Source organism: Gastrolobium bilobum, unplaced genomic scaffold (genome assembly GCF_033153095.1).
Source record: "Gastrolobium bilobum isolate Gb01-03AN ecotype WA unplaced genomic scaffold, APGP_CSIRO_Gbil_v1 utg16812, whole genome shotgun sequence".
Classification (NCBI taxonomy): domain Eukaryota; kingdom Viridiplantae; phylum Streptophyta; class Magnoliopsida; order Fabales; family Fabaceae; genus Gastrolobium; species Gastrolobium bilobum.
In genome coordinates, this window is record NW_026896311.1 from 167,403 (window position 1) to 183,622 (window position 16,220).

The 16,220-nt window shown below is 34.8% G+C and overlaps 2 protein-coding genes across 3 annotated transcripts; both read right to left on the minus strand.

The window, feature by feature from the left end:
* Positions 1-518: 518 nt before the first annotated feature.
* Positions 519-12,392, minus strand: LOC133298853 (vacuolar protein sorting-associated protein 53 A). 2 transcript variants are annotated; one of them, XM_061498229.1, is made up of 24 exons: positions 12,229-12,392; positions 12,038-12,132; positions 11,902-11,958; positions 11,578-11,728; positions 10,467-10,537; positions 9,919-10,043; positions 9,547-9,707; positions 9,298-9,439; positions 8,802-8,865; positions 8,357-8,542; positions 8,214-8,255; positions 6,537-6,641; positions 6,394-6,453; positions 6,129-6,206; positions 4,854-4,961; positions 4,674-4,739; positions 4,517-4,594; positions 4,310-4,443; positions 4,130-4,223; positions 3,573-3,650; positions 2,683-2,745; positions 1,760-1,828; positions 1,451-1,546; positions 519-996 (listed from the first exon to the last, which is right to left on the minus strand). In XM_061498229.1, exons 1-24 carry the CDS (start codon positions 12,275-12,277, stop codon positions 709-711), a joined length of 2,460 nt encoding a protein of 819 aa, XP_061354213.1. In that variant the 5' UTR covers positions 12,278-12,392; the 3' UTR covers positions 519-708. The 2 variants fall into 2 exon arrangements, with proteins under 2 accessions (XP_061354213.1, XP_061354214.1); XM_061498230.1 differs by lacking the exons at positions 11,902-11,958; positions 12,038-12,132; positions 12,229-12,392 and having other exon boundaries at positions 10,467-10,520; positions 11,578-11,675.
* A 1,965-nt stretch (positions 12,393-14,357) lies between these two features.
* Positions 14,358-16,174, minus strand: LOC133298849 (pentatricopeptide repeat-containing protein At5g66500, mitochondrial; the record flags this gene model as incomplete). Its single annotated transcript, XM_061498221.1, has 1 exon — positions 14,358-16,174. A coding segment is annotated over one exon (1,551 nt), but the record flags the coding sequence as incomplete, so codon positions are not given.
* Between the last annotated feature and the right edge of the window lie 46 nt (positions 16,175-16,220).

The following is a 16,220-nucleotide window of genomic DNA, read 5'->3' on the forward strand; positions in this document are numbered from 1 at the left end:
TTTTAGCCTATCAAAAAACTTTTTAATAACATTAATGAAAAATTCACCTTCCCAGCATATTCATGAAAATCGTATTTCCATTAACAATTTTTTTTTTTCCCTTTACCAAATACTCCTAGACGGTCAAGAAAGCGTTGAACTATTGGGTCGTAAGCTCAACTATCTCATTTTCTAGCTACAGTTCTGGTCAGTTTAAAAAAATTAGGGAAAATGACCGAGAAAGATTCATCAGTTATGTAACTTCAATAATTGAGGTTTACCATTGTCCCCTTAGTCCAACAGCTTCAACTGGCTTAACTTTACAATAATAATCACACAAGATTTGCAGCACAACCGATCTATCAGTTTCAAGAGTCGAAGTCCATAACTATCAGAAGGGCCTCAGTCAAAGTTCTTGATCAACATACCTTGAAATCATCGTAAACTATGATCGTACGGACAGTAAGTAGCAAGGAAAGCATGGGGAATTAGGGCTGCAAAAAGCCACGGGAATATGATGCAAATTTGTATATCTCTTTATTTGCAAAATCGGCTTCCAGTTGATAGAGTGTAATACAGGTTAAACATAACATTAAACTTACATAAAGAATCAAAGGGAAGAAACCTAGAGCAAAAAGAAACAGGAAATTTCAAAAATAAAATAAAAAGAAGCAAAAATCTAAGCTTCTGGGCTCTGGCCAAAAAATTTGGGTTGTAACACTCTCTTCATTATGGATTAAAGAGCTTCCGGAAAGGACCATCCTTCCTGTCTTTGGCAGCTTCAGTTAGAGCTAGGAACCGCTTGAACCCTGTGGTGGCAGCTCCTCGTCCAAGTGCAGCAGCCCTAGTTAGCACATCCTCCCGGGAAGCAACGAGTCCAACAGCAGAGGGACTGGGTACCACAGGAGCTACTGGGGGAGCTGGCACAATTGTAGGTGTAATCTGAGTTTGCTTAATTCCAGGCCCATGTTTGTTGAAGTCATCAAGTATACTCTGTTGATCAGCTTTTTTAAGACCCTGAAAACACAATGCACCAAGTCATCCCAATTTGAAGCATAACTTACAGATCATGCATTCAGTTGCATCTGAATAGCAGCCATAAGCAAAGCATGAGCCATTAATGAATATTAACTAATTGAGCTTATTGAGGTAGTTATTCACATTCAATTTTTTATACATTTTCTGTAAGATTTAGACGTTACATGCTCCTCATCAATGTCAACTTTTAGCAATCAAATCTGTACCTTCACAAGATCCAATACTTGAGTAATGAGACTTACAGCATCAGTAATAGATGGTGGGGATATTAGGAGGAAAAGAAAAGGGCGCAGAGGATATTAGGCCCAAAACAGCAAACACAACAGGGGATCCAATATTTGAGTAATGAAAAGAACAAAAATAATGCAACAATAGTTAATCAGCCAACTAGAGAATTTGATAGAAGAACTAGTAAGAAATAGCTGATTATAACCTTAAGCTCCAGTATTCGCTGAAATTCCATGGGTGTACCCTCAGGTAGCAATGCACGGTAAGTATCTGCTACAGAATCAACTGGAGAAAGTATAACCTACACATTGACATTCACACAAACTTGCATCAGAAGGACCTAATGCATGTTTGGTTTTGATTAATTTCTAGGGAAAAACCACATTTTTTTAAAAATACTCCTTCAGTAAGATTCCGATTACAAGCTGTTTTGAAAGCAAAATAGGTTAATACAAAAACACACTAAATTATTTTTACATACTAAATTTTTTTTACTACTTAATGGACAACAAACCTTCAAAAGGGCCTCGGCTTTACTCATCTCACGGCTTACAAACTTGGAATAACTAGCAGCCCCTGATGTCTGTCGCATAGAATAAGCAATCAGTTACAGTAATGAGATAAACTAGTGACAAGCACATGACAAATTGACAGTTAGCCACGCAAATAGCAGTATGTCATTTTCACTATATATTTGACAAGGACAAGTTCCCAAGGATTCGAGATTGCTGGAAGGTGATCTTTAGTTTATGCAGCGGAATATAGTTCTTATGCAAGATAAAATAACTGGTTGGTCCAGATCATCAGTCCATCGTTGTCTCCTACTCAGTTATACTTAATTTAACATATCAGGCAACCAATTCTTTTCTCACTATTCTAGCTCCTCCTGTTTTCATGAACTGCAATGCAAATTAAAGTATAAATCATTTTACTGATTGATATCTGTGGATCAATACCACCTGGAAAGTAGATTCTTTTAGTATGGGTAGAATATAATATAACTAGGGATGTATAACCTACAAAAGCTGGAAACTTGTCTTTTCATTTCTGATTTAGCTTTTGATTGTAAAATGTCAATTTCTAGTCTAGATAAGTATGTGGCTATGTGTTTTTTTCTTTAAAACTTTATTGTCAATAAATATTGTCCATCTCAAAACAAGAGCTGGATAATATTTGAATGGCTCTGGTAAAAGAAGCATTTACACACAGCCCTGAAAAATAACCCCAAAAAACTTGAAATGGCGAAGTCAGATTCACTAAATACAAACCAAAAGAAAGAGAAGAGGAAAGGGGGGGCCGGAGGGGGTGGAGAACAAAACACCACAAGTCTGTGATGGTGATAATTCTTGCATTGAGAACAATAGCATTACCAAGTTGAATTCAAGTTAAGCAGCAGTAACTATGACTACAAAATAATATTTCCATGAGCTAAATCACCTGTCTACCAAGGGAAGGAATTTCAAGAAGGATTGTCTTAACAGCTTGGGTATCCAATAGCATCTGCAGAAATCACTTCACTGACTTATAACATTATAAATAGGGTTTCAAGAGTTTCTCAGAACAGAGATTATTATAAAAACAATATAAAATAAGAAAAAAGTTTCAATGATATAATAGTACAGTTTAACTAAAAAACAAAGCAAGTCGGTGTCAAAATCCAAAGTAGGGAAAGCAGAACAAGGTAAAAAACATAGTAAAGTGAAATACAAGATAAACAATGTCGAATTAGTTTCTACACATTTTCAATAACTAATCTTTTTTTTATTGACTAGAAGCATAGGACACTCGTCACTATGTCAAATATTCCATTGCACATGCACCTTTTCTATCCTAAAACAATGGCAGCGGGGAACATTATGGGCTCTAAAGTCTAAATCCATCAGGCATAGGCAAGAGAGAATGCCTTTATTTATTAAACTACCATTCAAGAGTAAGGGCAAAGAAAGTTCAATTTCAAAATTCAACATTCAACATTCAAGAGAGAAGCCCAAGAGATATCCCTCAAGTAATAAACATCTTCTAAGTTTCGGACACTTTCAAGGGCACTTGATAGTGATCTCATTAAAAAAGTGGCCAGCCTTGCTTCATTCTTTTTCTTTTTCTTTTTTACAAGTTCTTTTTGTATTTTGTATTTTGGGTTAATAAAATATCTTAACCTCCTCCCCCTTCATGCACTTTCACTCTTTCCCCTCTAATAAAATTTCTTTATCCATCAAAAACAAAAACCAACTTGCAGGTATAAAGCCATCAAAGCTATGCTTTGAGTTTAACTTTACTCTTGATGTAACTAAAAGGAACTAAAAAATAAACAATAAAGCAGTCAGTACCTGTTGAGCTCCAGTTTCTGATATTTGCTTGCATTTGAAAATGTTAGAATAAAAGCGTGGACCAAGAGATGATGCAAGCTGCAGATAATAAATGGAAAAATAGATTTAAAGAATACAACTAACTACACACCGTGCAAATCATTAAGGATGAGTAAATTGATGAACTGCCACGAGATGTTATTAAGAATAAACTTCAGCAAATATTCATAAACAAATATGATGGAAAAATTCCAGCATATGTGAAAACTGACTAGACTTGAGTCAGAATCCTGAAACTCACCAAAGCTCTAATAGTAATAGATAAACATCCACAGACACTCCCAGAATAAGCAAAACTTTTCATGCCACAGAAATCATTGAAGAAGAATATGAACTAATACAATGACATATCCATATGAAAAAGTTATTTAAAAAGTAAATAAAAAAATAAAAATTCTATGTATTCTTTATTAATCATAGAACTGTAACTATTATTCTAGAAAAGAAAATGTCCTTAATGCCAAGGTTGATGTCAAAAACCATAGTTCACATATTTAACCCACTTCATAGTCAATCACCTTGTCCAGAAAGAACTGAAAGTAGACAGGTGATAGAAGACTTCCAAGTGCAGGAATGCTAGTGCTAAGAATCAAATTTATGGCATTAACATACCTGCAAGAAAAACAGTACAATTAAACTAAGGAGCTTTGTCAGGAAAAAGAATCACTAATTGAAATTTGTTAAGGAATTCAGCTTACTCTGACTGATCACCAACACTTTCAAGAGTACCCCATGGGACACGTGTCATTGCAGCCATTTCAATGTCGAATTTGGTTTCCAAGCCATGCACTAAGGTTACTAATGATTTCGTTATAACAGCTGAAAATTCATCCTGCACAATTGCATAGCTCTGTTGGAATGAGAGCTGTAGAAAAAAGCAGCATTTATGAAGAAGAAATTATTACCTGTACTTCTGACATATCAACCCCATCTGCAAATTGAGGATCAATTATTTTAGAAACGCTTTCAGCCAGTTCACCAGCCTGTCAAGTACAAAGCTAAGTTAATCTGGCATTTACTCATTATAAACTGGATCAAGAATGTTAAAAGAAAATAACTAACCGTTTTGTGGCAATATTCGGCCGAATTGACAATGTAACAAATCACTCTTTCATCCCTATCAGATGTCTGTTCAACATTTCCAAAGATTAAAAACAAAAAAAGAAAAGAAAAGAAAGCTATTTGATAACATGGATATGTAACTTCTCAAACGTCATGAAAAAGCAATTCCTTTCAAGATACCTTTATCTGTCCATCCATGCCTGTGGCTGCAGCAACAATTCCTGTGCCCCCCTTTGGGAGTCTTACGAAGAGCTTTGTAGCATATGCTTTAAGAATTCTTTGGAAAACCTAAGATTGAAAGGGAATAAATTCATAAACTGTATGAAGCTAGAAAAATAACATTCCAGTATGGGTTGCAATTAAAAACCAATTCCCTTTCCAACATAAAGTTATAGTATTCTTTTTCATGCCTTAAAACACTGTCAGAGAGACACATTAATTTTGCAGATCACATGGCCTTAGTTTTTAACTCTTCTGCCATGTTCAAATTCACTTAATACACTACATAAGCTACATCAGGCATCTCTAACAAAATGAAGTAGAACAATTACTTCAATGTCATCTCTAAATTATAACAAACAGTTTTGCATAAAGAACAAGCAGTTTACCCAAGAATTCTCTTTTCTTTTCTCTCTATTTATTTATTTGTAAATTAGGGAAAAATTTATTAAAAGGAGAAGATAAAAAATGCATCGGAAAAAAATAACATATTATCCCACACAAATAAACAAAAGCAAATATCAGCAAAAAAACGAAGCTCATCAGTACAATTGCACTCTTTATCTGTCGAAATACCCCAAGCAGATTCTTGACTAACATTAACAACAGTAAAAGCAAATAATAATCAAAATGAAATGCCAGAAACAGCACTACTTTGTTAAGCTTGAGTAAAAGAAGATGCATTAGAATAATAAGAACCCTGTAATGACTAATGATATTACAAGACTGACTGCAACAATGCCCACTCTTGTGCTTCATAATAAACAAGTCAGAAATATTAATTTAATCAAGGAAACAGAAGCTAATTTATAACTTTTACCTAAGAGGAATTTTTTTTTCTAATAGTGTCCTTACTTCTACAAGTCCCATGAATTGAACTAAAGGTCTCCCACCTTTGACAGAGTTAGAGGAATTGTCATAACTTGAGTCAGTATTGTATAACACATCATCGTTAGACGGAATCCTACAACTTTATTTGAGGAAGGATTTTTTCTTTTTCTTTTAATTACTAAAGAAGTTCAATTGATAAAAGTACAGTTGACATAGAAAATAGGAGGAAATAATAGTTTGATTCCTAGGGACATTAAGAGCAATCATCCAAAGATTGGACACATGATTCAAAATATCCACCAAAAAAGTGAAAAAGAAAAAAGGGAAAATGAAGTTAGAAAGCTTATATGCATAATCACTTTTTATACAAAATAGAATACTAAACTATATAATTCAGGAGTTTACCTTGAACAAATTATATAGTGTCTGGTTCTTTGTTAAAGCACTGCATCTCTTCAAGCTTCTCTTGATTATAAGAAACAACTATGTAGCATGAACAAAGACAACCAAGTAAACACAAAGCATAACAAAAAATTGTTTGCAAGAGGGGAAAAAAGATCTAAACTATCTAACCAAATTAATCTTTTGCTACAGTTAATCAGGTACCACCAATAGAAAGTTAAGTTACCCTTCTGTGTAACATAACCTGTAAAAAGATCTAGCGACTCACCTGCATACTACTGGATAAAACACTACTCTGACTTCCATCCTCAATATCCCATGTCTCCTCCTATAGCGGATGAAACGTTTAATCAAGGAAAAAAAGTCGAGGGAAATCACAGAGAATATATCTGAAAAGCAGACACAAATTACCTGAACAAGTTTCTCCAGATTTTCCATTAGTGTCTTCTCTTCCAATTCTACATATACTTGTAAGTGAGGTTCAAAGCAAGATGAAACAATTCCACGAAAGTTGAACTGTCCAAACAACCAAATCTTTATCAGGTCTATCTTAATTAAAAAGACCAATAGGAATTAAATCATACTTATTAATCTTGGATAGCGGCGCGTAACGGCTAACCCTCCAAACTGCTATAGCGTTACAGCGGGTAGCGCTACAACGCTACTGTGCAAAGTATACCTAAATGATACACTAAATTGTACTCCACAAACATAAAACTTAAAATATGAAAATGTGACATAAAAAACAAATTTGAAGGATTTCAAACTCGACATAAATGATTTCAAACATTAAAATTCAAATCATACGCAAATTGAAGGAATTAAAGTCTCAAATAAAGTAACACAACAAAATAAAGTGGGAAAATTAATCAAAATTCAAACTGCCACTTAAGTGAAATGTCAAAATCAAAGAACTTAAGAAATTAATCATAATTGAAATCCTGAACATCCAAATCTTCATCTTCACTTTCACTTGTATCTAAGTTGTAAATCTCTTCCTTCTACGACGAGAACAATTTTGCAAAAACTACTATAGCGGTGCAGTAGCGCCGTGATTCACAGCCGCAATAGCGGCCGCTACATCCGCTACACTTCGCCTGACCGTCGCGGCGCGGTCTGTGACGGTTGGCTGCTGCACCGCAACGCAACTCCGCTATAGCGCGCTATTATCAAGTATGAATTAAATGAGAACACCTCTATGAAAGCCACAACTACAATTAACAGTAATGAAAATATCAAGAGAACGGTTAATTTTTCTATATCAACCTCACTTAACTTAGTTTCCATTTGGAATTTTTTACTTCCATCTTTTGACGTTGCCTCTTTCCCATTTTGATAATGTAAAGAACCAATTCAACCCAAAAGCTTAAGCTGTTGGGTGAGGCTACATTAATGGTTTTATATATCTCAACACGCCCCCTCACACGAGAGCCCACTGGGCTTGAAGAGTGGACGATGCACAGGTTCACCTACCTGTGTGAAGAAAGAAATTCCACTAGAAAGAAAGTGGAGGGCGGTGAGGATCGAACCCGGTACACCGAGGCTCTGATACCATGTAAAGAACCAATTCAACCTAAAAGCTTAAGCTGTTGGGTGAGGCAACATTGATGGTTTTATATATCTCAACAGATAATATAAAAATAATAAAATAACTGAGACTCAACTGTTTGACAAGAGTTGCCACATAAACTAAAACTTACGATCAAAAGAGCAGCAGTTGTGAAATCAAGAATATATTAGTCTACAAATTTTCAGGGATTCAATTGAGAGGGAAAACAGGAGAAAATAACCTTGACTCAGAGATGATAAATTTAAAAATATAATAATATCACAATGTAGCACATCTTGGGATTTTTGTGAACAATTACCTAGTACCAGTCATAAACTAAACTTGGAATTATTGGATAAAGAGCCGCATCAGATAAGAGTGATCAAGAAATACAATAAAACAAAACCATAGGAAGACAAGCCAAAAAGGTTAATCCTAAAAGCATTTATATCACCATGACAAAACCTCAGAGACCCAAATGTAAGTACATGCAGTTAACCTAAAAAATCAATGATATGAAATAGAACATAAAACCATACCCCAGCTCCAGGCACTGCCAAATCTTTACTTCCATCTTTTTCCTATTGATACAAAATCAAAACATAATGGTCATTTCATTACTACAATTTCCAAGAGTCCTTATGAATAAGTATTGTCAACTTCAGCAATTCATGATACATACTTCACCGTCATTTCCTTGATGTGCAGCAAGCTTTTTCTCATACTTCTTCCGGATATCCGAAGCATTACTGCCAGAATTAGTCCCTCTACCTATTTCTTCAATCTCATTTCCAATCTCTCTGTTTTGAGTGCCTCCCCCAAATTTCTCAGCCAATTCATCCTCAAACTCTAAAGTTCGCTGTAAAGCCTGCACGAAATGAACAGATGAAACACTGAAATAAAACATAAAAATCTAGTGTTTGCAATTTGCAGCATAAAAACATTCCAACTTACGGACTATTACCACCATCAATGAAATAGCATAAAACCATCCACCAACAGTTATTCCATAATTAAAAACCCTAGGAAAGAGAAACAGTGACAAGGAAGTGTAGCTGCATAGCATCATAACATGTGAATGAATTATTATAACAGCAATGTCATTATTTCACTATTTAATGGCTTACCAACAACAAGGTCCCAACATCTGGCTTATCCTTTAGATTAGCAAGAATGTCCTCAAGTTGTTTCCTGTAGAGACAAGCATCATAAACACAATTATTTTTGTACATAATAATCCTGAACTGAGTTTAGTACAGATGAAAAGGCACAATACTCTATAAAATGTTTAACTCCATCAGAGTTTTTTTTTTTTTTTTTTTGGGGGGGGGGGGGGGGGGGGGTAAAAAAACATACCACATAAGAAGTATACAATGAAAACATCTCAATTTTGATACTTGATTAAATTTGATGTTAGAGATTCAATATCAGACAGATGGGGAAAATGAAGCCTAAATAACTTTCCAAGCTGCAGCAGTAAAAATATTCATATTCAATAAATCAAAATTTCATTTCACAACTAACTAGAAGTAATCATGTTTCACTATGGCCATAGCTTATTTTAATGGAGAAAGCATAGAAGTTCCATTGCTATATGGTGCTATAAACAAATAAATACCATACCTCGTCTTCTTACAGAATAGGATACAAAGCCGATAAGAAACATGCCATGAAGATGGAAAGATTTTCCAAATTTCTTCATTTGACCTCATCCGGCGCTTAATCCACGCATATCTTCGTTCAGTTTTATCCAACTTTGCTAGTTCTGAAAGATGTAAAAAATAAAATTAAAAAGTCAAACTTACAGACATTTGGCAAGATATTAATGAATAAACAAACAAAAAATTAAAGTTATAGATATATCGAACATACCAGATCCTTCAAAAATTTGCTCATACGAAGTAAGCTCCCTATTGCAGAAATTATTTACCAATTCTTCCCTTACAGAAGGCTCTAATGCATCAACAACCAAGCAGGCATCAGACAACTGCTGTAGCAAATTAGTTTCTTCTGTCTCCTTTCCCGTACCTAAGCTGAGACAAAAACAGAAAATTGAGAAACCCAGTTACACAGCCTCCTTGCGACAAAACTGTTTCCATATCTAGTAAGGTTAAGTACATATCATAAAACAAAATATAAGAAAAAAATGCAGATGAGCAACCTAAATTAAAATTGTATATCCAATTCATATAGCCCAAGGAGAATTCCAAAAACAGCAGAATATGGAAATCAGTAACAATATACCTAGAAAAATCAGAAAACACATGTGACTTGAGTATTTGCTTAATATTTTTAAACTTCTCCCTCAGTTCTATGATCTTTGGAATATCCCGATAGGCCTCAAAGTGACTACATAACTGGTTCACTGCCTGAAATACAAGATAACAGTATCAATAAATCAATAGATAAAACAAAGACAAAATGTTGAGTTTCATAAACTAGTTTATTAAACCAAAAGGCATTAATTTCTCCATGAGATAGATGAAAATTAAGGAATTCATAAATACTACTAGAACAAACAACCCAAACTTGAGAATCAAGTAAATATAACTGAAAATAGTAAATAAATTTTAACACCAATAGTAATAAGATAATCTATGATACAAACGACTAATCATAAATATCATATCGCACACGCACTATGAACCACAATAGATTTGTTTTCTATCAAAAACAAAACACGCATAGACACACAAACACCAATCCAGTCACAGGGTAATCACCATTGCAGTAATTTAATATTTAACAAGTAGCAGTTATGACAAAATATGCTGTAAAGATAGATTTGGTACCTCCAGCTGTGCAGCTGCCTCTTTATATTGACGTTTTGAAGCCATTACTTGAAGCTGTTCAACAGCAGAGACTGCCATACGATAGGTAAGCTTGTTGAAGTAAAAGATTAAAAAAATGTCTATGCATCTAAAAAGCTAACAAGTATGCAACAAACCTATAGAATAGATGTACCATTTTCCATTTGTAGATTAAAATTGAATCCACACGATTTAAATATTTGCATCATAAAAATGGTGTAATGGTTTATTCTGAGTTGATGTTGCAAATACAGAAATACAAGTACAGTTGCAACCAGCACTTGGTAGTAGTTTGTTGCAATCAAGTATGGGGAATTGTACTATGTCTCATAGTAGTTAATTGCGCCGCAATAGCACCGCAAGCCGCGCCATATGGGCGTTGTGGTGCCTTGCCACTAGAAATCGCGCCGCGCTGCACCAGAACGCAATGACGGCCATTGCGATCGCATTTGTGGCCAAATCGTGACCATATTGCTGTCATAAGGCAAAATGTTAATTTTGTTCTAAATTTAAATATGTAACATAAAATTTTTAAGGGTTTTTTAGTCTATCTGCGCCTCTCTCGATCACTTCTACAATCTCTGCCTTTAAAAAATGTTTCTTTTTGTCATTATTTCTATCATATATCTATTCCGCTATTTCCACAACTGCAACCCGCTATAGCGTTTTTCGGGGTTGGCCACGACATGCCGCCGCAATCTGCATTTGATAACTTTGCTATGTCTACATGTTAATGGCAAAACAATTTAAAATGAAGTATAAGCAAATTCGGTTATATGATTCAAAACCTTGTTTGGCAGGAATATATTATTAAATCATGTCAATGCCCTACCTAGTGACATAATAATGCTCAAAAGTCAGCATTTCTTTGGTAATTTATACATTATGCCTGTTTGCAATTGGATTGACATACTCCACAAAAGAAGAAGATTATAAATAAGCAGAATTGCAAATATCTACTTGGGTTTCTAATGCATCACACTTGTATAAAGTTCAACATCTGAAATGGTAAAACAAGCAAGCTTAAGAGCCATAAATAAATAAAGGTATTTTTACTAGATAAAAGGATTAAAAAAAAAAAAACAAGACTCACCAAGCATTGTAAGACGATGAAGTGCAGTAATTGTTGTAGTTATATGCTTCTTTGCAAAGTCCAACTTCTTAATGTCGCGACATATTTCTTGAACCATTGTCTCACTTTGGACAGCTTTAGTTTTTATCTCTCGGATCTTATACATAAGCTCCTGCGTTGTGAAACCAAACGGCTTAAGACAAGTTGCAGAGAAAATGCACAAAACACAAAGGTTCAAAAAGTACAACACAAACTTAATTTGGAGACACTTCGAAGCAGGCAACTACTTTACACACACAAATGTTTATATATACACATATGTAGAGAGAGAGAGAGAAAACAAACCTCCACGGCACGTGTGGCAGCAGCAAGATCTTCTTTTGCCTTTGTTCCTGAATTGCTCTGAAATTACAGAAGCAGATGCATCAAAGAGCTGAAATTATGGAACAAATAATGCTACATAAATTGAAGAGATCAAGACCTGTTGGCGAACAGCAGCTAAAATTCCAGCATCAACCGTGCGAATCTCATTCTGAATTTTTTGCATCAGTGGCTCCACACCAGATAGTGACGCCTCTGTATAATTAAATGCAACAACATGAAAATTCGACAAATCAATCCAACACAGTATCCATTCAACTGAAAGCGCTTTAGAGAGAGAAAATAGTATACCATTGGGGAACATCTGGTTGATATACTCCAAAGCGCTTGACTTGTCCATTGCTGAGCCTGAGAATAACTGTAATCAAAGAATCATGAATAGTAATAAACAGATCTCGCAATTCGCGACTTCAATCGCTCGCTCACACCATTGATGCTCTTCCTCTCAGATCCAATTGCAGAGCTCTCAGCTATGCACTCGCTCTTGCTTTTCGTCTTCTTCAATCCTCGGGGCCCTACTCTAATATATGAAATTCCGAGGACTCCTTATGAAATTTTCATAAATTAAAAAGAAATAAAGAATCGAATATAATGTACTTTCCAAACTATATAATATAATTTATAAATAAATTTTTTTATAAATATAACCTGTTCATTCTATTATATTTATGTGTTCTGCTTCTTCTTTTTTGGTCTTTACGTAAACGTAACATTTCCTTTTGAAAAAAAAAATTAAATAATTTTTAATGTGTTATTTAAGATAATTAAATAATTAGAATAATTAATAATCACACCACTAATTTAGTCACTCCAATGAAACAATTTATGATTTTGCCTCTAAAGTAAGAATAAAAATGCATTTGTCGTGTTATATGATAAATAAATAATTATTATGTTAAGAAAAAAATAAGTTAAATTTATTGAATAATAATTATATATTTGTCATGTAATATGACGAATACATTTTTCAAATAAGAATGTGAGCCAAGAGGTAAACTCCTTCACCCTTGTGTGTTATTCAAAATTCAAATCACGTGAGTCTCGGTGTGAACCTTGTCATCTTAAAAGCTATGGAGTTTTTATATTTTTTGGCAATTCATTGATTGTGTGGCCGATATTATAACTTGATTGATCCCACTTCCATATTTAAATCCACCTACTTTAACCACATAAAATTAGATTACAGTGTAGCTTTTGGATGAAGTGGGGTCAATTTGGTCCTACGAGTTTTTAAGGGATACATTATGAATCTGCTATTTGGCTTTATTGAACTTAACTAAGGTAATATTGGTTTAGATTTCAATTATCGATTTTATAATTCTCATTTAACTTAATGTGAGAATTGAAATTTTCCTACACATTTTTCAATTTTCGTACTGATATAAATTTTACATATAATTCTTTTTAATATATAAATTCCACATATTTTTTGTCTATGTAATATAAGATTTCAATTCTCATATAATTTGAGAATTATAAAACCGTTCAATTATATAACATTTAATCCAAACGGACCTAAAAATGTCATGACAACTAGAATTAGTGTTACTTGACGGCACGCAATTGCGCGTTCAACGACCGGAAAAAACAACCGCACACACATAATACTGATGAGTGCCATTTATATTAAAAAAAAAAAACAGACGTTTACTCATCTTATTGAAAGTTATTTTTTCAATAAAAAAAGGCAAATGTAAAACAATATTATTTTTGACGTTATACTTAAAAGTAAAGTCAAAAACTGCCATTCGACAACAATAAATGCCTCAGCCAGAGAAATGTCAAAATAAAAAGTTGTCTTATTATAAAAATTAATGATTATTAGAAACACTTTGATCTTAATTTGATTGAGATTTAATTGTAAAGAAATTTATATTTTGTTAGCTTTAGTTATAAAATTCACGAGAACAAGTTTTGAAATAACAATAAGGTTATTCTTTATGACGGGAAGGTCAATTTTTTGAGTTTAGAAAACAATTTTTTTATAAAAATTTAAAGATAAGGCCGCGAACAATAAAAACTTGCCTCAATCCTTCCAGTTTGAGGAGCCTTGTGCACGAATTTAGTTTTCAAGAAGCTCATAATAACTAATTAAAATTTAACTTAATTTTACTTACACGACCCCCAAATTATAAAACTCTTTTTTGAAGTCTTATGTGAAGAACACGTTCAATATTAATTATTTACCTTCTTCCTATATTTCTTTTCTATCACTTATCCTGTTTAATATTACTTTTATTAAAAAGAAAACATTCACATTCCATGATTCCTATAACATAGGAGATTGACACGTCTGTTACTCTTAAAACCTGTTAATGAGTTGTCAGATCTTACAATAGGAAAAATCTAGCATGATGAGTAACCTCAAGCAAAACTGAGTTATTTATCAGCTTGAGGGTCCAGTAAGTAAAACATCCCTTAACACTTCATCAACTAATTTAAGGAGGAAGGAAGAAAGCTTGAGCAAACGGGAAACAAAAAAATTGAAGGATCAGCAAAATGAGGTTTTGGAGGAACAGGAAATGAGATATTTACTGGTTAACTTGTTGTCAACACTCACCACTAACAAATGATCTAAAAGAGTGAGGGGTGCTTTTATATGTAGACAATGCCAAGTTGACTTAGCTATTGACTGTTTTGAGCTTGGCAAGCAAAGCCCACACTACCCAATTGTCTAGCTGAACAATCAAGCAGATAGTGACCTAGCATGTTGATTGAAGCCCAAGACATTGATCCAGCTGTTACCAGCTTCCTTGACCAAACCTTTTATCCTCATTATACTTCTCAGTTCATCAACCAAATCCCACCTACCAATAGCAGCATAAAAATTTGATACAAGCACAATATTGCTAGCTTTATTGGGTTCCAATTGCAAGAGATGCTGCGCAGCAAATTCACCTCTTTCAACATCCTGATTAAGACTGCAAGCATTCAACATTGCTATCCATACTCCTGCAGTAGGCCTAGTACCCTGCTCAATCATATTTTGATATGCAGACCATACTTCTTCTATATTACCAGCTCGACCTAGGATATCTATTAAGCATGCATAGTGCTCTGGATCTGGTTCATGACCATATTTCACCCTCATCAAATTGAAACATATTTTGCCTTCCTCCACCAGTCCAGCGTGAGCACAAGCTGTTAAAACAGACAAAAATGTCACAGAATTTGGCAAAACCTGACTCCCATCCTCACTCATCTTCTGAAACACCTCAACAGCTTCATGTCCATATCCATTTCTTCCATATGCATCAATCATACAAGACCAGGAAATCACATTCTTATGACAAATTCCATCAAACAACAACCGGGCATGCAAAATATTCCCACATTTTGCATACATGTTCAACAGGGCATTGCACAGTTGGGTCTCAAAAGTAAAACCGTGACGAATTGCAACACAATGTATCTGTTTCCCTACCCACAAATCCGAATTCTCAGAGCAACCAACCAGAGCACTAGTGAGTGCAACAGCATTGGGCTTCACCAAGCTCATAACTTTAAATGCCTCATCATATCTCCTATTCCTGATGCACCCAGAAACCAACGAGTTATGCATCATATCATCTTTCCAACCCTTCAAATTAAAAAATACTTTCAAAGCATCATCAATACACCCAATACTGGAGTAAAAATCAATAAGAGCAGTGCTCAAAACAACCAAGTCACGCCCCATACACACCACCAAGCCATGAACTTGCCTACCAAGTTCCAAGGCCTTCAAAGAAGCACAAGATTTCAACACTGAACACAACGTGAACTCGCTGAGCTCAACCTTCTCCCTCCCCATTGCTCTAAGAACACAAATTGCATTAACAGGAAGATCATGCCGCAAAAAACAAGAAAGCAAAGCATTCCAAGCAACAACATCCTTATAACCCATTTCTTCAAACACCCTTACGGATTCACCCAAAGACCCACATCTCGAATACATATCCATCAGTGAGGTTTTCGCAACGGTACCGGAATCTGCACCGGTTTTGATCATGTGAGCATGGACTTGTACCCCAAGCTCAGACACAACCAACAAAGAACACGCACGCAAGACAGGGGTGAAGGTGTAAGCATCAACATCGGAGCGCACGCGACGCACACAGCGGAAGAGGGTCAACGCGGAGACAGGGTCACCTCTTCGAACATACGAGGTGATGAGTGAGTTGAGTTGGGAAATGTCTCTGTGGAGCAATTTGTCAAACATGTGGTGGGTTGTGTAAATGAGACGAACAAAACGGCATCATCAAAGTGTCGTCAAGAATACGTAAGATCACTGTTATATATCT